The sequence below is a fragment of the Gymnodraco acuticeps genome, unplaced genomic scaffold (assembly GCF_902827175.1).
Source record: "Gymnodraco acuticeps unplaced genomic scaffold, fGymAcu1.1, whole genome shotgun sequence".
NCBI lineage: Eukaryota > Metazoa > Chordata > Actinopteri > Perciformes > Bathydraconidae > Gymnodraco > Gymnodraco acuticeps.
The window spans coordinates 1,868,756-1,892,137 of record NW_022989949.1 but is presented as its reverse complement, the minus strand read 5'-3'; the positions used below and the strand labels follow the sequence as shown (position 1 = coordinate 1,892,137).

Genomic DNA, 23,382 nt, shown 5'->3' with positions numbered 1-23,382 from the left:
GTGTGTGTGTGTGTGTGTGTGTGAAGCTGTGTGTGTGTGAAGCTGTGTGTGTCAGAAGCTGTGTGTGTCAGAGAGAGAGAGAGAGAGAGAGAGAGAGAGAGAGAGAGGGGTGTAGCTCAACAGGTGTATAGGTGTAACAGGTTAAGCTGAGCCTTCTTTTTTTCTAAAGAGCTATCATTATGGCATGGGCTTGACAAACCAACACGTTATCAAACTGAAAGGATTTGATTTGACTTTATAAGCAGTTTAAACGCTAACATTTCTCACCCAGGACGGGACTTTGGGAGGGATTAAGGATGGAGTCATGAGTCTGCCTCAGTGCTACATGCATGACTGTTTAGGATACCTTCTGGACTGATGATCTTTATTTCAACGCTGATATTGTCCCAGCTTGTGCACAGTTAACAGTATCTGCCGAGGAGAATGACATCTCTGCTGAACACACTGTCTCTGTGTCTCTGTGTCCTCCGGATCTGTGGTAAGAATCTGTGGCTTTTCAATGCCGTCTGTAAAAAGTGATATCATGCAGAAGTATAGTATTATTTTAAAACTTCATAGTCTGGTGTCAGATATGCCATGGCGTGACCTTATTATAGGCTTTATCTCCTAAATGATTGTGTGACCTTTAGTGTTCTTGTGTATGAAAGATGACCTACAGTATGTCATGTTTATTTACAAGTTAAGTTCTGTATGCTCTGGGCAGGGGAGCAGCTTGTAGACTTAGTGTCGTTAAAGAAAACACATGTCTGACATTTCGGGAAAAACAGGTTGCTGTTGATCAGTCCTCCCCCCCCCCCCCCCCCCTGCCTGATTCATTGCATGGACCCTCCTTGTGTGTGGCTTAAGCCTAAATGTGTGTGTACATGCTGTGAATGTAGTAATTATCTGTCAGCCTGGAAAATACTTTCTACTGCATTGTTTACAGTAAATGTATTATGTACCAGTTGATCAGCCCATTATTCTTCAAAAAGGTGCCACAATTAAAAAACTGTCAGACAATCATAGTAATACAAATCAATCTAATAAAAAAAGCAGGTGTGTTATTCCAGTAATGCGGCACAGGCACATTTCACTGTATGGCTTAAAGCTCCAGGTGAAACACACACACACACACACACACACACACACACACACACACACACACACACACACACACACACACACACACACACACACACACACACACACCTGTCTGCAGTGCACAGTACAAACATCAGTTCTGCTGGTAAAAGCATGAATCACGTCCAACCTGCTGACATTACTAAACAGATTCCTACACATTAGGTGCTCAGTGTGGATCAACAGAATTATGTGTGACCGACAGTATACGGTTCAACATCACGTGTCATGTTCACACATTACATCAAAGTGTCATCAAAACTGCACTAAGACTAGGTTTGTGCTAACACAGGAAACAACGAAAATGTTTTCATGTTCTCGCCTTCAATTGACTGCTGTTACTTCACATTCTATGTATCACTGCGTGTTCAGCTCTTCTTTTTATATTTTGTAACAGATCAAAATGAAATTTGACAGATGTTTTGAATTATGATCAAATGACAGCAAAACTGAAGACAATCCCATTCAGCTAGAACTTCATGTTCAGCACTGATTAGCAAATGCTAACACGCTAACACTTATTTAGCTCAAAACAGCTGCAAGGACGACTTCAGCTACTGCGTTTCCGTCTACTTCTTTTCATATGTTTTTTCAATTTGTGAGTGATAATAGCACGAGTTGAAAAGCCAAAAATGTTAAAGATTCAATCATTTTGCAGATTTTTTCAAAGTTGGTTAAAATGTGCAATACATTGGAATGTAAACTTTAACTAAACTAAGAGTAGTTATCTTGCAACAATGCTACCAGCTATGCTAGCAACTGAACGGTGACTTTGAGATGTAGATCTTGGTATAACATTAGTGAAATTGAAGTGAAACTGTTTGAAATCAGCAAACAGCGGGAATAGTGATCTGAGAAAAATGCTCTAAACGTCTTGATTTTACTGATTAGCTCATTGTAGTGATAAAAACACCCGCCATATTGAATTTCAGCTTAGAAACACATGGTCTGTGGTGTTGTGGATTTACATATCACCTGCTGAAATATGCCAGCTGTTCTCCTTCATTCTCACAATCAGGAAATGGCACCTTCTAAAAGAGATTCCCTCACCAGCAACACAAGCCTGATGCCAAGAGCAAGAAGATAATAGCACATTGTGATGATGTCCGGCAGTGGCTCAGTCAGTAGAGGCTTGGACTGTTAGCCGTAGGGTCGTCGGTTCAAGTCCCCGACCAGACCTAAATATGTAGTTTGGACCTCCTGCCCGGCCTGGTGCCCTTGAGCAAGGCACCGGACTTCCCTCCTCACTCCCAAAACAATATTTGCACCGGGGCCAATCACAACCTTGTTACGCCACTGCTCCTGGTACTAGAATGGGTTAAAAGCAGAGAACAAAATGTCACTGTGTGCTCTGCATGTGTGACCAATTCTAATGAATAACCTGTCTATTGTTTTATCTTAGCATAGGCAGACATTACACTTATTTGCATATGCAGAACTTTTCAGAATTTAATTTGAGTGCCAAGAGAAACTTCCCTCTGAGAGATACAAGCCCAATCTTCCTTTTTACCCATACATCTCGTGCTTGGTCTACATAAAAACATGAGGAGAGAAAAGCAGAAAAACACAATGCATGCTGGCCTTTATGGTGTGGCACACACATTATGCAGCGTCTGTTTTTCATGTCTTGCATATTTCCTGAGGCCTTGAACGTCTCGCTCTGTCCAGACACTGAGGTAACCCTCTATTAGTTTGCATTGAAAGCTTATCTCGAACAACTAGTTAGGCAACATATCTTCACTGGTGCTTCAACTGATAGACTCCTTGTCCTTGCTCTCCTTCCTCCACTCTGTCTTCACTCTGTGTGGACTCTGTGAACCCCCCCCCCCCCGCTCCCCACCCCCCGTGCTCCTCCTATATTGAAATGCAACCGTTGAGTCTGATTTTATATTTTCATTTCACATGATCCATATTGCACACATTAAACCTTTTTGACCTAAGGCCAGAACACTATGAAACTGTACCTCGTGAAAACACAGTGCCACTGAAACATTGAAACATAAAGAAACTAGATATATAAGCCACGGCCAGCAGCCATGTAACAGTCTGGCACGTAGCCATGCGTGCTGTCTTTATACTTAGGTACAATTTAAGTATAAATCACCACAGTGTAGAAATACTACACATTTTACTTCATTTTTTTTATAAATGTTATAATTGTCCCATTGCATCATTTATTTGTTGATTATATATTTTGTATTGCTAATCTGAATCTGAAACACTACCAAAGGTATCAGATGTAGTAGAGGACAATATTTACCTCAGCGATGGAGTAGAGTAGGAGTGTAAAGTAACTAAAAAAATGGAAACACTCAATCAAAATACAAGTATCTCAACAGTTGTTGGTATATGTATTTCAAAAGTGAATAAGCTGCTGACTGTAGCTTCCTTTGCAGTGGAGAAATATGAGAGAAATCAGAGAAAATCTGCAATTATAACTAAATAGAAGCTTGGAACAAAATTCACTCTGCAAAGCCTAAATAGCAACAGACAAGAAGCATATGGCTTTAGTGTCAGCCAAGATAAATAGGTATGGCTAGACCACATTCTTCGTGGGAAACGCACACTTCTGTAACATTAGCTTCTGCCGCGTATACCAACTCTCTTTTCAAATGGAAAATAAGCAGAATAACTGTTTAGTTAGTGTGTATAGCAGCAACTAGGACTTTTTCCTGATCTTCTCTTTGAACTATTGCAATTATAAACAACTACAGGTTCAGGTTGGAGGTCAAAGGTCAGGGATCGGTTAGAGCAGGTATTTAACATTGAACCCATACTGACACGAGCCACTTGCACAAGCAGTTGTTTGTCATTCACTCTTATGTTTCTTGAACACTCAGATGTTAATACTCACCCCCCCTCTCCTCCTTTACATACAGTGATACAGGGAGACGTTGTGGATCCTCCTACAGTAGAACCCATCCTCTCTTTGTCAGAGAAGGAGACCGTCCTTCCCTGCCGCTACCAACTGTTGCCTGGCGACACCGTGGTGCAGGTCACATGGTACAAGGAGAAGCCAGATGCCACCAAGGACCAGATCGTCACTGCACACCACACTAATGGACAGACAGGTGGGCGCCTAGATCATGCTAAAAAAGATTTAAGATTGAACTTCCCCTTTCCTCACAGTGAGAAACTCTCCTATCATGGTTTTCCAACTCATAAGTGGAACAGAGCTTTAAGCCAGGTGTTCACCACAATCTGATAATTGAGAAACTGACTGTGATATCACAGATTCTGCTCTTTGCACCGTTTATTTTTTAATCTTGCACCCATTGTGAGTGTGAGACATGCTGGATGAGACTGTGAGCTAAACGCCCAGAATGTTAATGTAATTTCTTGCAAGAGCGAGTGCATCATGTGTATGGAACTGAAAGTGACAAAAGAAAGCCTGGGGTCTGTTTTCTACTTGCTGGGCTTAATTATTTGTGTCACATGGTCAGTGAACACTTTCTGTCTCTCTCCCTCTTTTCTTTCCCTCTGCAGTGTTTGGAGCGTGGTCTCAACGCGTGCGCTTTCAAAGCAGTGAACCCACCGTGGACTCGTCTCTGGTCATCATGAGCACCGAGGTCTCAGATGAGGGGAAATACCTGTGCCGCATCGTCACCTATCCCTCCGGAAACTTTGACACAGAGATGTCACTCACCGTGTGGAGTGAGTCCCTTCAAATGGTCAAATACACAAAATAAAATGAGCTTAGAAGTCTCTTTCTGCTGGAAAACACATATTGCAAAATACATTACATGACAATTACATGACTAACTGTTTTGTTGTTTTATTTTCAATATTGCACAACTAAATTCACAAAGAGATATTGAGCTTTCCTACATGACTAATAAGGAAGTCAATATGACACAATAAACATACTCACTTATTATCTTATTTCAGTGAGTTGAAATATACAAGTTACAACCCTTATAATGTAATAAACTCCAGGTAAGGAAGCCAAATGTGATTTATATAGGAGTTACGGGACTTTTATGTTTGTGGGGAAATAAGCAACAAAAACTGTTAAAGTTAGGAAAGAAAGCTACATTGTTTATTATTCAGGTAATATAACCACTTAATTTAACACTCCTGTTAAGCAGGACATATGACATCACTATTCTCTACCTGAGCCCACTACAGACCAATAAGAAAAACACAGAGAAGAACACAACTAAAGTCATGTTAAATAGCCAAAACTGTTTGAAATCTTATTGAAAACTGTCTTTCTGTCAAATTGCAAGATTTTTAAAGCACCTTTAGATCTCTCTCTAAGTCTATGTGTGCATTCCACTCTAACTATTCAGTGTGCTGACTTATCATTATCTTCCATCGGATCAAACATTGTAACAATTCCCCCCCAGCCATTCCCATCTCCTCCCTGGACCCTGTGATCCTGGTGGAGGGCCAGTCCTACCGGCAGGCCGCTTCCTGTCGCTCTGTGGCCCGCCCGCCCCCCCGCCTCTCCTGGGAAACCGACCTGAATGGCCAGTCCACCAATCGCTCCTCCGACAACGGGGCCGTCACCTCGCACTACTCCCTGCACCCCCTCAGGAGCATGAATGGCAAGAAGCTGGACTGTATAGTGTGGCATCCGACTCTAAAGGGCACCCGCAGGATCAGAAACAAGCTGGTGGTGCACTGTGAGTATTCATCAGCACTATACAGAGGCAGTGTTACATTAAAGGTCACCTATTATGCAAAATCCACTTGTTCATGTCTCTTCTACATCAACATGTGTCCCCTCTGTGTAAAGAGACTCAGAAAGTTTCAGGAAAGAAGATTCTCTCTCTTTTTGTCCTGATCCATTTATATAAAAACCTGTCTGAAAATGAGCTGATCAGATTTTGGCCACTTTATGATGTCATGACGATTTGTTGGCTTGTGTAACCATTAGCCAATCACCAAGGTAATCCCCCCCCCACCTTATCACCTGAATCTCCTCCTAGAGCACCGTTGAGTTCTTTGTAACCAAATGTCTCTCAGAGGGGCGTGGGGAGGGGCTCCTTATTTTCATCTAAAGCAACAGACAGAGAATCAGCACTTTGGAAACAGGGCTGAAACAGAGGGGATTATGGGATGCTGCAATGATCTGTTTGGTGTTTGGAGCCAAACACTTCAGAGACATGTTTTGTATATATCTGAGACCTCTAATATATTGATGAAAAAACAGTGTAATAGGGGACCTTTAAAAACACACACATGGTGAAAAACATGTAAAGAACATCTACAAAAAAAGAGAATGTAGTTCCTCTTTCCTTCTTGTACCCTACGACATGATCATTCTGTGGTTGGTAACAGGATATGACTGAACTTTGGCTTTTGCGTTTTATTTTGAGCTTCCTGTGAAATGTTGCATTCATTGGAAGTAGTCTTTCGTAATTGCATCAGCTTGAAGCTTGACCATTCAAATGTTGTTAATCCCTTCTAAAAACACTCTTCATAAACACGCTATTATTTGAATCCCTATGAGCAGAGGTGGGAAGTAGTGGAGTTCAAATACTTCATTACTGTACTTAAGTATATTTTTCTGGTATCAGTACTTTACTCCACTACTTATTTTTCTGACGACTTTCTACTTTTACATTTTTTACAGAAATACCTGTACTTTCTACTTCTTACATTTTCAAAACAGGCTTGTTACTTACATTTTTATCTTTTTAAACATTACCATAATAATTGTTGTGTTGTTACCAAGGAAGAGGTATACGATTCACTCTACTATCTACAAAGTATCCTAGGTTTTTTTCCCCTGTCCCCACTTCTTCTTTGCTTGTGTTCTAAATGGTGGTTGTTCAGTATTGAAACATTCATTAGCTAACAATGACATTTTTACAATTTGAAATAGAAGATCTTTAATGCTCTATTAATATAAAGTGAGGTCCAGTTACTCTATAAAACAGTTGGTAGTTATGGGTACTTTTTACTTGAGTACATTTCGAAGCCAGTAAAGTACTTCTTTACTTTTACTTGAGTAAAGAAGTTTGGTCAGTATTTTTAAACACGAGTATCTGTACTTCTACTTGACTAAAGGATGTGTTTACTTTTGCCATCTCTGCCTATGAGTATATTTTGTAATATCTTTATCTGCTTTTCATTGAATCTCTGTTGGTGTATTTATGTTCTTCTTCTCCTCCTCCTCTCAGACCCTCCGGATGCAGAGGTGTCTGGCTTCGCTGGAGACTGGTTGATGGGTTTGGAGAATGCTGCCCTGAGGTGTGTGAGCGGAGGAAACCCCAAACCACACAGCTTCACCTGGCTCAGGTACAGAAGGCCTGCCTCCCTCTGGCTGTCTGGAAGTCGTGTGACTAACTGTCTGATGTGTCTGGTCACTGTTACTTTTCCCATAACTCATACCAATTATTTCACTATAATTTTCCCAGTGGGTTGTACAAATGTTTCCAGGTCATCCTCAGGCAAATGTGAAAGTAAAAATGCCTCCATGTGACCAGGATGTTTTTATGATCTCGCCTGCTCTTCTTAACTCTCTCACAGAGCAAGTCATATAAAGCAACATTGACATACACTGTAAATATAGGCTCAGGGAAACAAATTCAACTTTGACAAATAATTGTAATATTAAAGTCAAGGTACAAGTAAACAATGTTAGTTGAAGCAATAGGGCAGAAAGCATAGAATCAAATGTGCCCTCCCGTGAATTAGTCAACCTTTTTGATCAAAGGCCTAATTTTAAATAGCTACAAACTTTATGATAAATATGTTTTAAAACAAATATTTTAAATAATATTTTCAAGGTAAGGATTTACCGAAGTCCTGTGCAGGGGCTGAAATAATAACACATACCAGGAAAGAGATAAGAAGTGTCATACAAGAAAATATGACACAACCCTATATAATTATTTTAAAGAAATAACAAAAGACCATGTTTTTAATTATATTGTCGAAATGGTATTTTGATATAGGTTTGTTTAGTCTGTTTATAAAATATTCCTAAACTTTGATTTGAATTATTGATAAGGAGAAGAGCAGTTTGCCAGATTCATAAACGAGCCATGAGATGTATTTGTCTTACAGATACTGTGGAGGTCTATACAGATACTGGCTGATTAGACTGCATGTAAAATACAATGTAGTCCTGTTTCTTCACCATCCTTTCCACATGGCCTAATCAGAGTCCCAGCGTTGTCACTTCCTGTGTCCATGCGTGGTTTTAAACTCAGACGAAGTTTTGACTGAGATTCCTCACTTCTTCTGCTTGAGTCACCTGGTGTCATCTTTAAGCCGTTTCATGAAGTGAATCAATATATTCTCAGGGTGTGGCATAGAGTTTGGCTCAAAAGTGTGAGCCACAAAATGACTGTAAGTCTCTCATGGAAGTATGAGAAGTGACAGTTTTGCCCCAGGGAGAAATTCCTGACCAACAGATGGGGCATATGTACATCTTAAATTTATAGAATATTATGTAAACAAGTTTGGTGTGGTTTGAAGTGATTTTGTGCCAGGTGATGTTTAACTTACCTTTCATTGTTAGTCACAGGAACACACCTCAAAGATTTTTTTGTTTTGAGTAAGGCTTACTAGACTCACACCTGATTGAGCATGTACACACACATACACAGGGCCATGTCAGCACTCTGAATCTCTAGTTACAAGGAAACCTCTCTTCCACACGCATTTCTCAGGTAGACACACACACACACACAACACACACACACACACACAACACACACACACACACACACACACACACACACACACACACACACACACACACACACACACACACACACACACACACCACACACACACCACACACACACACACACACACACACACACACACCACACACACACACACACACACACACACACAGATGACTGCAGCACTGGGCAAACCTGTTGGCTTTGTCAATAAAAGGCGGCAGGTGAAGTAATAGCTGCTGTCACAGTGTCCTGTTGCGGCTTGTGCCGAGAGCAGACAGATGAGATGGTTTCACACGAAGGAGGGAGGACGGGGGGATGATGAAAGGGAAAGGGAAAGGGATGATCGGCCCTAACAAGAGAGGTAGCAGGTAGCACAGGGGTTGGGGGGAGAGGAGGAGGAAGAAGAAGACGACGGATGTGTGGATTTGATCAAGATGTTATCAGATGTTATGTACAAACACAGAGTTCATATTTCCTGCTTGTAGTGAGGGTGAGTGTAATGTGAACAGGTTTGTTTCACTGCATGTGTTCCTATAGTTGGAATACATACACCCAGTATTTCTGAGGCAATGTTCACATGTTGTTAAAGTTCACAGCAATAGGCAGACAAAAAGGTCAAGTCTGTTCAAACGGATTAAATGAAATGCGCTCAAAACAACAACACCGAGGCAACACCCTGGAGTCGCTCATCAACACATTGCCCTGAGTCACACTGCCAGGAAATACCTTTGTATTTCCCAACAATTAAAAGTCCACAGTGTCGGCTATCGGGGATCTATTGGTAGAAATGGGATAGTAGATATGCTTTTTTATTAGAGTATATTAACCCAATGCCTTCTGTTTTGGTTCCCTTATGAGCCCTTTCATATCTTCATACTGTTGGTAGGAAGTGGGTCCTCTTCACGCTGTCGGCCATGTGGCTTGCCATGTTTCTACAGTAGCCCCAAAGGGACAAATCAGGATTCAGAGAGTGCCTTACGTGGCTTTATTTTACCTCAAGGCCAAATTAACAAAAAGAGCAATTTAATAGAAATGAATGCAGATTCTGATAACCTATGCAACTGAATAATCACACAAAAGCAACTCAACATGAAAAAAGAAAAAATGGTTTCACAGTAAGTTTGAAATAAACAGCAGATGTTGTGGCCGAAACCTGACCAACTATAAACAAACATTAACTTATGAGGGACTGTGTGAGTGATTGTATAAAAAGGGGTCATGTCTTTTTTGTTTTGTTGAATAGTTAGATAGTAGATAGTGAGGTTGTATCCAGTATTCAGCACCCTACCCAATCCTAGTATTTGTTCTCTAACATTAAAAGCTACTCTGTGAAATATAGTGAGAGATGCAGAGGTGGGAAGTAGTGCAGTACAAATACTTCGTTACTGTACTTAAGTACATTTTTCCTGGCAGTGTGACTCAGGGTAATGTGTCAGTACTTTACTCGACTACTTATTTTTCTGACAACTTTTGACTTCTTACATTTTGAACACAAATACCTGTACTTTCTACTTCTTACATTTTCAAAACAGGCTTGTTACTTTAGTTTTAATCTGTGTTTGGTGGCGTGATCATTATTATTTAGAGTCATTAGCCGCGTTCACACCGGAGTACTTTTCCCACAATAGTTCACCAGAACTACGATATATTTGCGTTCACACCAAAAAGCCCCAGGAACTAAATTAGTTCATGAGAACCTTTTGACCCCCTTTTCAGTCCCTGCTTAGAGAGCAGGTACTTTCGTGGTGGGAGAAAAAGGTTCCTATGTCTGATTGGCAAACCACGCCCCGTAAAACTCCCAAAAAGTGTTGTGAAGCCGCCATTTTATTATCCTCGCATTGCATTATTAGCATTAGCCCAGAAACGCAGAGAGACTAATTTATGGCAACACAAAATAAAACATGGGGGCGGTGGAGATGAGGAGGTGTCGGCGTTCAGGCGATTTACTCGGAAGGCTTCAGTAGAAGCTGCTGGGAGTCCCGGTGTTACCGAACAAGATGTGGGCCGAACAACTGGTCATATTCTATAACGGTATAGGCAGATGTATCAGGGGCGTGGCCTTTGTCGAATAACCAGGAAATACACATTTCTATCGCTTCTTCTGTCGTTTACATAAATCTGTTGGTATATTTGGCTCCATAGGAACACTTTGATGCACTTTCAGTACCAGTGTGTGAGGTTGTGGTTGCGATGCCGATATGCGGACGCGTACATACATAGTAATAAGTCTGGCAACAATAAATGCTTTAAATTATTTATTCAAGCTTGCAATGTTTTGAACACACATCCCCAGTCACCTCGTGTGTCTTTTTGTAGTCCTCGCTGTACGCGTCCGCATATCGGCATCGCAGCCACGCCCCTGACACATCTGCCTATACCATTATAGAATATCACCACATCTTGTTCGGTAACACCAGCAGCTTCTACTGAAGCCAGTCCCTAACTCCGGGGACTTCCGAACGGGGATTTTGGGCGGCAGTATACGCCGTGAAGTTGTTTGCGGCCTGTCACTACCCGATCCGTCCCCCTGCCCGATCGGTACTGCGCATGTTTTTACAATATTAACTCATCTCTCTCGAGTTTTCTTTTTGAGCTTTGCTAAAAGCCAATGTGTCAAGTGTCCATCTTGGGTTGCCGTCCGGAGTTGTCCAATATGGCGGACCATCTCGCACATGCGCAGTACCGATCGGGCAGGGGGACGGATCGGGTAGTGACACTGACACCTGCCAGTAAACCCAAAGCAGAAGAAGAAGAAGAAGTGACGTCAGCGGCTTCATTTGCCTAATCCACCCCCAGGGATGTATGTGTGTGAACGCGATCTGTATTTTTGTTCATTTTGTTTTGTCATTTTTTTTATTGTTCATGAGAACTAAAGAGTTCTGATGAACTAAAGTGGGAAAAGTACTGCGGTGTGAACACGCCTATTGCGTGCCTATTGGTTTTAACAGGATCCGTGGATCCATTATTTCCTGGGCCCTTTCTCATTTCTCTAACTCCCCTCCTCGACTCCCCTCCTCGACTCCTATCCTCAAGCAACACATCCTCACTCCCAGGTCGGCCTATGTTGACGTTATGTCAAGTCCTGTGTCGGCTTTTTCCAACGCAAGGGGGGGGCCTTAGCGTCCATTTTCAACGCAAGAGGGGGGCCCTTAGCGTCCATTTTCAGCTTTCCGGGATGTCCATATGCTTCTATGGACGCTCATGGAAGCACGACATTCGTTTGTGTCGGCTGCCCTTAAAGGCAATGTGAGCGTCCATTCTCATTGGATAACGGAGAATTGTACACCCGGAAGTAAGTATTCCCCTTACTGTCGATTGAGTTTACAGTGATATCTGCACTACTCATCGACTAAAAAACACCAGATTATCCTTGTTAATTACACAACATTAATTGGTTTAAATTGTGTGCAATGCTTTTGTATTTTTCCCCTTCGATTCGGAGAAACAAATATTTTTTCGGAGTAAAGGATGGCAGAAGACACTACACTACCCAGAATCCCCAGCTATCGTTTGGACTACACCATGTGCTCTGTTTGACATCACGTGATCTTCAAATTTCTCCCTGCAGAAAAAAAAACATGGCCGAACTTCGTTTTATTCTCGGTGTAAAATGCCTATTTTAAAGTTAGTTTGACCATTAAAATGCGTTTTGATGTCATTTGATGCGAGAAATATGAGTTGTTATCTCAGATTATGTGTGCAGTGGATGTACATGATCTTTAGTTTGCTAGTTATTACGAAGATTACTTCAGGAAGTTTTCATTGTTACCAAGGTGGTTGCTAGGGACGCTGCTATCGATATTAATTCTGTTATGTTGTGTAACTGTTTAATGGTGTTATCTTTATTGCTACCCCCTTCCCCGTCAATGTATAGTGTTGGTCCACAGCGCAAACGTATTAGTTTAACAAACTCCGCATCTAAAGATACGTTATTTTCCCCTGTGCAATTCCAGTCTCACATCTCACAGCACATCGTCATTAACAAATACCGGAAACAGACCGAAAACATTTAAAAAAAATAAAATAATACTTTATTCCGAGTGTGCTTGCTTTTCTCTTTGAAAGTCATCACATAACGGCATGGTAATACACGGTTCGGCTGCATTAAATATTACATATCTGCCGTAGTTCTGTATTTATAGAGCCCTGATGAGAAGACTTCTAGACAAACATGAGGAACTGAAAACGTGACGTGGATCATAAATATATCAGCAGTTAAACAACATCTTACATTTATTTTCACACAATACGTCTCGTTGCAGTATCAACACTAATTCGGCTGACTTTTATATTTGATCCAATTGGTAGATATGCTGTATTTACACCATAAAGGTGCACATCTGATATAAAGGGACACCTAGTGGTTAAAGCATGTTATTGAATTTCATTATTTTTATTATTAGATATTAATAGGATCCCTATAAAGTATATTCATTACTCGTTATTCTCTACTAATAGTTAATTAAAGACTGTATATAATGACTATTTTGCACATCCCTTTCAAGATTTCAAGATTTTCTAAGGTTTATTGACATATCATATAGGCCAGGGGTGGCCAACCAGTCAGAGGTTAAGAGCCACATTTTTTCTATGTTACTTCAAAGAGCCACATCAAACACACAGTCACTGATATCGCTTGTTTCAGTTTTTTGTTTTCTGGAGACAAGATTTCAACCACGTCACTGATGCATTTTTGTGGCATTGGGATATATATTTTTTAAATCCTCTGGAGCAGAGAGAGGAGCTGTGGATTATTGTTATTGATTATTGCATCAGTGTTTCTTATAGGGTCAAAAACACTAAACTCACAACTTAAAATGAAAGCGTTTAGTTTATTTAATAAAAGAGCACATGTTCAATGTGAAAAGTGACAGTAGTTATAGATTATTTGCAATTTGGTGTTATATATATATTTTAAAAAACAATTATATATATATTTTTTTTTTAAACACCTTGAATTTCAGGGGGGGCGCGGGGCTCCGTTGGCGGGGCGCAGCGCCCCTCCAAGACAATGGTAGGGGAAACACTGGATAATGTTTAATCAACGATAGGTTTCCCCCCCCCCCCCCTCAAAGGTGATTGGTTCACTGCATCGCAGGTATTATTGTGATTGGCTCTTGGGCCACATCAAAATTATACGCGCTGTCATCCTCTCATACTGACACACAACATACATAACACGGGACGAAAGTAACGGAGCGATTTTATCCGAGCCCAAACAACTTTGACCGGCCAAATTACGTCAGAATTATCAGCATTCAATACTTAACAGACCTACTAAATATCAGGTTTAACTGTCAGGAGTAGCTAGTGTTGTCACGATACCAACATTTTGGTTTTGATACCAAGTCAAGAATTGCGATTCCGATTATTTTTCGATATTTTCTTAAAAAAAGGGAAACGGTCTTAAATGTAATTATTGTGCTTTATTTCACACCAGAACCATAACACAAACTTTTAAACAATGAGAACAATAAATAAAATAAATGACAAGAATTCGTATTAAATACAATTAATACATTTCTTACAGACGGGCCTCGTGGTGTCCGTAGGCTTGCCCTCACTGTCAGAGATATAGCTCAAATACTTCCAAATTTCGCTTCTGGCGTCTTTTGTCAACAAGCCGAGGCGCAGCGGCAGTTGCACTCCCACTTGCAGCCATGCTTCTCGTTTTCTCACATGCTCTGGCAGCTAGCGCGTGCACGAGAGAGGGGAGGCACTTAGAGCGTGCTTGAGAGGGGCGGGACTGCAGGCACGGCTGCAGTGCAGGGAGTGGAAGCAGAGCGCTGAACACACACGGCTCTTATTAAAACGGCGCTTTCTCACCGGAGTACTTTCCCCCGTCATTCTTAAAGTACCGATACTAATGAAACGGAGGAATCGTAACGTTTTTAACGGCAGGGTATCGCGGTACCTTTCAAGTATTGGTACACCGTGCAACACTAGTCAGGAGTCAGTGTCTCTCCCCCAAACTCACACATAAAATTCGATATGAACTGAAGAGCCGCATGAAACTAGGCAAAGAGCCGCATGCGGCTCGAGAGCCGCGGGTTGGCCACCCCTGATATAGGCCTACACAACTATGGTGTAGTTATGCATTGAATGAAAAACTTGGGTCGCAGGTTCTTCAATAGTGCATTACAAGACATCTATCAATATTTGTTAGCAATGTTAACTATGTTGAAGCACTTATTTTAACTGATATTATACATAATGTATTATACTCTTATAAGATGTATGTAGATATTTCATCTCCGGCCTTGTCAGGTATTGAACAATCAATAAATAAAGAACACGGAATTGTTGAATATAAAACACATAATTTGTGTGATTATACTAAATGATTTACAAATGAACACCACTGCATATTTAACTGTTACACATGCTGATGTAACGCAAATGTTCCAACTTGGGATCAATAAAGTATATCTTATCTTAAGCTAATCGATGGCTACTGCCATATTTGCAAAATGTGCCTCTGAACCTTGACAAGTGCATGTTTCAGGCTTATCAATTAATGTAATGTAATGTTATCAATTAACAACAGGGGTCACAAACATAAGACCAGCTGTTAAATAAAGCTCTTCTGACCTTAGCTGGCATGTGTGTATATATATTAATGCTGCCCATTATGGGCACAAGCAATTTTCACCCATTTATTAATTATATGTTTTAAATGTGAGTGTTTCCTATCCCCTAAACCTCCAGGGATGTACACAGTTTAATACTGGCAACTTCTTATTATGGGAAATACGAAAACGTCTTTTAAAACTACAACTCCCAGTAGAGACGTGCCATAGATAGAGAACATGTTGCGAAACAGAATAGCCAGCATGTGTAGTTCTCGGGACGGGGTGGGGGAGGGGGGGGGGACGCGGTGGTCCCGTTCAAATCCAGTTTTGGACATTCTGCTGTTCGAGGCTCGGCGTAACCCTCGGAGCACACTCTCCAATCACAGAGCTTGAGGACTATCACGGGGTTTGTCAAACAGAGCACATGGTGTAGTCCAGTGGTTCTCAAACTTTTTCTGTCAGGCCCCCCCTTTGGAGAAAAAAAAAAAGTCGGGCCCCCCCAACACACATAGTCAGGCTCAGTGGCGGCGCCAGAGACTTCTTTTGGGGGTGCTGTGGGGTAGCTTGACGTTTCATAGAGGGTGCTCAAACATTTAGGGTTTCCCATTAATGTACCGGTCGCTACAGTGGAATTTTCTACTGCAGTGCAACACTCTCCACACGCACATACATAGTGTTCCCGCAACTGTTACAACAAAGGCTCGATAATCAGCTCACGGCATATAGGTGTAAGCAGGGGTAACGAGCTATTTTTATAGGTGGTGTGTGGACACATTGAGAGCAAAATGAAGAGATCTATGGATACCTCTCTCAACACCCAGATGAAACGGAACTGTAAACAGATTTACTTTTTTTTAATGGATATTTTACAAATCACCCTGTTAAACTTTATTCTTTTTTTAAGGTCATATAGTATTTCATACCTGTTTTTCATTTATTCTCTTATTTTTTTATAACGATAATGATCATATAAATGTGTGCCTCGGAAATAATTGTTTACATTAATGGTGTCCAAAACGTTTGAGACCCAATGAGAGAGTCCTTTAGTTCACTGAGTCTCTCAGTCTGACATATCCGTTATCGTAGCTCGCTAGCACCAGAAGCTAAGAACAACGATCTCCGGTACCGGTGCGCTCTCTTCTCTCTCTCTCTCGCGCACACAAAATGGCTCGTTCCACACACACAAAGCCGAGCTTTAATGAAACACAGAGACCCAGACGTAATAGTACTGTACTGTATCATATTATTTTCGAATCAATAATTTTTCAAATTATGATTTTTTTTTTAAATCTTTTTTTTTTTTATATAACCATTTTTCCTCCTGGTCTCTCGCGCCCCCCCCCCCCCCCCCCCCCCCCCCCCTGGCATGCCTCTGCGCCCCCACACTTTGAGAACCACTGGTGTAGTCCAAACGATAGCTGGGGATTCTGGGTAGTGTAGTGTCTTCTGCCATCCTTTACTCCGAACAAATATTTGTTTCTCCGAATCGAAGGGGAAAAATACAAAAGCATTGCACACAATTTAAACCAATCAATGTTGTGTAATTAACAAGGATAATCTGGTGTTTTTTAGTCGATGAGTAGTGCAGATAACACTGTAAAATCAATCGACAGTAAGGGGAATACTTACTTCCGGGTGTACAATTCTCCGTTATCCAATGAGAATGGACGCTCACATTGCCTTTAAGGGCAGCCGACACAAACGAATGCCGTGCTTCCATGAGCGTCCATAGAAGCATATGGACATCCCGGAAAGCTGAAAATGGACGCTAAGGCCCCCCCCCTTGCGTTGAAAATGGACGCTAAGCCCCCCCCCCTTGCGTTGGAAAAAGCCGACACAGGACTTGACATAACGTCAACATAGGCCGACCTGGGAGTGAGGATGTGTTGCCTCAAGACACACAGGAGATGCGAGCCGAGGAGCCGAGGAGAGAGGAGGGGAAGCAGCAGGCGGTTAGAGAAATGAGAACTCCTCTCCTCTGAGCGGTCATTTTAAAGAGACGTCCATTAATGATGACAGGAGGCACAGCAGCCCTCTGTCTGATGGACAGATGTGTTCATGATGACTTATATATTTACTTTGATTCATTCATTCACAGTGCGGTATAATGAGACAATAACAGGCTACTTATGCGGACACACACACATATGTATATATTTATATAAATATATTCAATTTCAGAATCAAACAGAGCACTCTCATAATAACGTAACACTATCAGAGACTGGATAGGCTATATCCCCCCCCTCTCTGGTCGCTACAATGAGGAAAATAAATTACGGGCCAAAAGTTTTATTTACAAGTATTAAAAGTAAGCAGAGGACACCAAACCAACTGAGACCTGTCTGTCTGCTGCATCTACGCACACACTGTACCACACACACCTACAACACACGCACACGCACCTACAGCTAACAACCTAAAAGCCGTTGTGTATTTTATTATGTGAAGCACTAAATGGTCTTAGAAAAATATCGACTCTTTGTTTGTAGATATCTACTAAACTAAAGCAAATACAGAGAGTAGGCCTGTTATACTGAGTGATATATATTATACACACTGCTCTACTTTCTGCACGGACGTCACAGCTGTTCTCACTGAACATCGCGTCGCGATGAAAGCAGTTAATAAAATAATATCCAGGGGATGCATGCAGAGCTGTCATTGGCTGAGATAAGTCCGGCCGTGCGTCACGACTCTTTGAAACATCTCTGTTCCCGGAAATGCATCCGCGAAGGAGCCGTGGAGGACCGTGGAGGACCCATCAGTGTATCCTCGGTTATAGCTCCTCCAGAGAGCCTCCTCGATGATCGATCCTCGGTCCTCGAAGTGCATTTAGAGAAATGAGATGTCCTTCAACATGGCGTGCTGAAATGTATTTCCGGGTCACTACCGGAGGACCGAGGAGTCGAGGAGTCGAGGAGGGGGATTTGATGAAATGAGAAAGGGCCCTGGTCTTCTCTTAAGAAGAGGGACCAATGAAAACTTTGTCATGTTGCCGTTGTCATGTTGCCGTTGTTCAGCATCGAACATTATTGTTCTATTAATATAAACTAAGGGAGGCCAGTTACTCTATAAAACAGTTGGTTTACTTTTTACTTAAGTACATTTCGAAGCCAACACTTTACTTTTACTTGAGTAAAGAAGTTTAGTCAGTACTACTACTTCTACGAGTATTTTTAAACACCAGTATCTGTACTTCTACTTGAGTAAAGGATGTGTGTACTTTTGCCATCTCTGAAGAGATGTTGCAATTCTTAAAAAGGGAACTCAGATCATCACATGACCAAGATAATAAAGTAAGGGCTCCATATGTTGATATAAATGCACTATAACTCTGTTTTGTCTTCTTTACAGAGTTGGGGGAGAGTTACCGGAGGGAGTTATCCTCCACCTTAATGGAACACTAGTTTTTGGACGACCCCTTAGCCCGTCAGATAAAGGCACCTACCAGTGTGTGGCGAAGAACGACGTGGGAGTAGGGACGGCGGAGGTGGAGATTATTGTGGGAGGTACATGACAACAAAGTAATTACAACACTTACAATGAGAATACATGTACGCATCCATCTAATCCCCCCCCCCCCGACCTCCTTTGCAGACTCCCGCCAGGAGCTGAGCTTGTTTGAGAAAATGCCAATGATCTTCATCGGGGGCGCGGCGGGGGGGCTGCTGATCCTGATGCTTATCGTCATCATCTGTGTCACTTGTCATCACAAACGGAAGAACAGGAAGCTGGAGAGGGAGCTGACTCAGAAGAAGTATGTTGGGATTTTGTAATTAAGATGAGATACAATGAGATGATACATTAATGATATCCTATGGGAAGATTACGTCAATAAGAAAAACTAAGAGTGGAGTTACTCAGGGCTACTGACCGTATTAGCACTGACAGTTAGAATTAGATAAGCAAAATGTGTCAAATTAAGTAATACCTGAGTGTGCTGGATGTGGAAAATAACAGCAAAGATGTTATAATATGCTGTCAAATCTGAAAATGCTCAAAAATATGGATGATCCACAGTCTATTTCTTCAATCATTTAAATATCTTCTTTTTCCCTTTTTTCTTGCAGGGAGGAAATAAACACTCTGGCGAGGGTTGCTTCTATCAGGAGGATGAACTCTGTCAGCACAGATGCCAGAGGAGCGGTACTATTCCTGAATTATTCTTTATACACTGAGCACTGCAGCATCATGTTGGGTGTTATCCTTTGTGTGCACGACCTGATTCAGGATTGCTGGTCCCATATGTTTCACATAATCATTTATGCAGGGATTCTCATTCAGAATTGATACTGAGATGAATTATAATGCAGTCAGTCAAATGATAATATCTCGTCTGTCGCTCATCTTGCCCTACCTACAAGTGAGGGAAGTTTGGAAAAGGTTTTATGTTAGTTGCCTAGGCTTTTCACTCATCTAATCCAGCTCTCTGTTTCCTTTCAGACGGAGGAAAACATCCCTCTGAGGGTGGAGGCGACCCTAAGGAACAGCCTGTCTTCCCTCGGGGTCAGTCTACGTTTTACATTTCAAATCTGAATGTAGTGCATCTCGGATAATAATAATAACGATAACCCTTTAAATACCTTTCTGCTACTTTAATGCTCCTCTTTCTTGGGACGTTTTGTTTAATGGGTAGCTTTTTAAACGTCTACACTGAGGTACTACACTGAGGTACTACACTGAGGTACACTACAGTGAGGCAAGCAAAGAAGCACATCTCCAAAAATGTCAAACCTACCCTTTAATGTCGTCTATGTGTCATGTGATTCTGCTGACCTCACCCATGGTGTTCTGCACAAAGTTATTCCAGTTAATCCTTTAGTTTTATATAGCAGCTGTAATTAAAAGCCTTATACACCCACGTGTTAAAGGTCCCTTCACATGCTTTTCCGGTTATTACCCGTCCCCTTGTGTGCTATGTAGCTTTTTATTTTTAAAAACATTTCTTTTTTATTCAAACCAAAGTGAATTAATACATATTTTTTTCTAGCTCGGACATTATTTGGAAATTAATTGGAAATTAGAGATCCATTACAGTGTTACATGATATTTCAAGATATGCAAGAAAGCAAACTAACATATTATTGCTTTAATTAATTAATAATAAAAGAAATCTCAGAATGACTATTTCAAATCAATCTTTATAACAAAATTGTCTACAGTTTAAACAAAGGGTGCAGAATATGAATGGGTGAATGAGTGAAACTGATCACCGTGTGTTTCCGTGCCGACAGGAGCAGGCCCACTGCCGTGACAGCCGCTCGACTATCTCTATTGGACAGAGTGGAATGGGAGCGTACGACTATCTGGGCAGACCAGTCCTAAACAACAACTCTCGGAGGGGAAGAGAAAGGACTCTGGATAGAGACGAGGAGAACCGACTCAGAGTGGAGTCATATGTGAGAAACAGCAGTATTTCTTTAGTAAGTGTGTCTTTGTGTATGCGTATTTCTGGGCAAGTCAAAACACGATTTAACCAAATTGTGGAATGCATCTGAGCAAGCTTATTAGCCTCTGCATACTTACCTAATGCTGTTTGTTTCAGCAGGAAACTCGATTCCACCCTCCTCTCACGCCTTCAGCCTTCCCAATCCTTCAGTCCACTGAGATTGTGAGACAGCTGAACGGCAGCGCCATCATCCCACCAGACGGGGGTTCACGGACAGGAAGTGTCTCCAAAAACCACCTGCACCCTCCTCCGAACTACAACTACCCTCAGGTAATAGATGATGAGGATGAAGTGGACGAAGGTTTGGGAGGTCCTGCCAGTCAGGAGCACCCCGATGACCAAGACAGCGAGACAAACAGCTCCCAGGTGTCCGAGGCCCACAGTGCTCTCTATCAGCAGACTAACGGCACAATCAGACCTAAACCCAGGCCCACTGGGATCAGTCCCCATGCCTCCCTGATCCACAAGGCCCAGATAGTTTAGCAGGCAGCTGGGAATGAACATGTGGAACTACAAGACTTGTCAGCTCTGGTCTTGGAACAGATTCAAAGGCACAATCCTGAGAAACAACATCTGCATCTTGACTACAATGCTGCTTCTTCTATTGTGCATGGTGCAATACAATAAACTCTTAAGAGGAATTCTTTGCAGCATCTACTGGACATATCGGATTGCTGCCTGATGTTTGGTGATCAGCAAGTGTGTTCCTGGAACTATTGGCACAAACAAAGACTATGTCGCAATATTTCGCAGACAATATTTTGTGTTCCCATTTCGCAATACAGCATCTGGTGCTCTATGACGGACAGGTGATTGCAGTTGACATACCTTTGAGGGGGATGTTAAAAGAACTCAAGGACATGTACAGTAGAACAAATAAATAAGGAAATGCAAGAGAAGTAGAGGAGGCCGTGGGGAAGTTGGTAAATCAGAAGATTGCAACACTTCTGTATGTAGGGTTGTTGATGCCATAGTGGTGCTCAGTGTGTCACTAACCCTGCCTGGGTTAAGTTTCCTTACACAACACACACGGTTTGGGAGCTGATCCACACCATGGGGTTGTTCCTTCTTTGCCACACCTGCACCATGCATACCTCCTAATTGTCTTGGATGTCATTAAGTCAAAACATGACTTATTAATGTGGTGATTTGGTGACCTGTAAATCTGTACAAAAATGCAAATAAATTCTGATACGATTTTTTAAAAATACGTTTTAAATTTAAATCATCTGTACAGTAAATAAGCAAACACAAATAGCAGATCAATAACCAGTACAACCTGCTCCTGATCCAAGTTGAGAGCTGGAACAGCTGCTATGTTTTTGTAAAATCCATTTTTTATTCTTCAACCGAGTGTGCTTTAGATGAGCAATAGTAGATACATTTTGTAAATATTGGACTCTGTTACAACCCTGACATGGGAAGAAATGTGCCAAAGGGAAAGTATAGAACAATCTATTTGCTTAATTGGCAAATATGAAGTATTATTTGTTTCTTCACGTATATGTATTACATTGTTATGTTTAGTTTATTTTACCTTAAGAATTTGAGACCGTTTGTTGCAAAAACAATGTGCCATATATTATTTGCTCACACCTGATATAGGTTAAAGCAAATGAATGGTGTTATGTGTGAATGTAGGCTGTATTTGTAGTGAACATTGCCCCCTGATGTGTACTGCTGGGAAGTGCAGGGAGCTGAATGAGCCTACTGCTAAACTACAGAACTATGAAAAGACTCTGCATTGCACTGTGATTGTGAGAAATGATCTTCCTGGTCACTTGCCTGGACATTTGTTTATTTTAAGGGCTATGTTTGGGTATCAGATTGTATTGAGGGGTTGAAATAAATGTGCATTTTTTGTATGATGTTGATGGTCAAAGATTGTTTGGATCATATACATGTGCATTTACACTGATATTTATTCTAGTTTTGGGGGAAATTGGATTTAGTTTGGGATTGAACTGCAAAGGACTAAATGAGCAGTATTCACAGGTTTCCAACTCATGATGCACAGTCTATCTATTCCCTCATTGTCATGTGATGCTTGGTGTGATGTTTGTGCTGCTAATTAATTAAAGAAAAGAGCAACATGGCATATAACATCAACTAAAAAAATAATTGAAACTAGATTTTGAACATAACCATTACCAAAACAGATTGAGCAATTAAAAAATAAATAAAATAAAATACAGTTAACACACTCATCCAGGTTTTGCTTTAGTTGCATCACAATAAAATTATGTAAAATAGGGAAGAATGGGAACAGTCGCAGGACTTTTTGCTTTTATCGCAGTTAATCAGAGAGACTATTCGGACTTGACCAACTAAAAGTAAACTTAAACATGTGTTTTAATCACTCATACCATTTAAATATGAACATATATGACGGATTGTTCACAATGTACATCAGAAAGGAATTCAATTTAGATGTTTTCTTGACCCCAACCCGGGGGACAGTTGTAACAAACATCAGGGATGTTTGCAACATACTTTAAATGTCACTGCTTAACTTTCACCTTTTGTCTCAATGAACACAGTATTCTTAAAATATGTATTGTTTTACATTAATATTATAGTTATTTTATTT

The 23,382-nt window shown here is 41.2% G+C and overlaps 1 protein-coding gene across 4 annotated transcripts; it reads left to right on the top strand.

Moving 5' to 3' along the window:
- Nucleotides 1-80: 80 nt before the first annotated feature.
- Nucleotides 81-22,887, top strand: nectin4a (nectin cell adhesion molecule 4a). Of its 4 annotated transcripts, none has more exons than XM_034210600.1 (11): nucleotides 81-478; nucleotides 3,999-4,190; nucleotides 4,606-4,773; nucleotides 5,469-5,747; nucleotides 7,251-7,368; nucleotides 18,698-18,852; nucleotides 18,941-19,100; nucleotides 19,414-19,489; nucleotides 19,787-19,849; nucleotides 20,578-20,742; nucleotides 20,892-22,887. In XM_034210600.1, the coding sequence occupies exons 1-11, from the start codon at nucleotides 424-426 to the stop codon at nucleotides 21,273-21,275; spliced, it is 1,815 nt and encodes a 604-aa protein (XP_034066491.1). In that variant the 5' UTR covers nucleotides 81-423; the 3' UTR covers nucleotides 21,276-22,887. The 4 variants fall into 4 exon arrangements, with proteins under 4 accessions (XP_034066491.1, XP_034066489.1, XP_034066487.1 ...); XM_034210598.1 differs by having other exon boundaries at nucleotides 20,889-22,887; XM_034210596.1 differs by having other exon boundaries at nucleotides 20,578-20,766; nucleotides 20,889-22,887.
- Nucleotides 22,888-23,382: the final 495 nt, after the last annotated feature.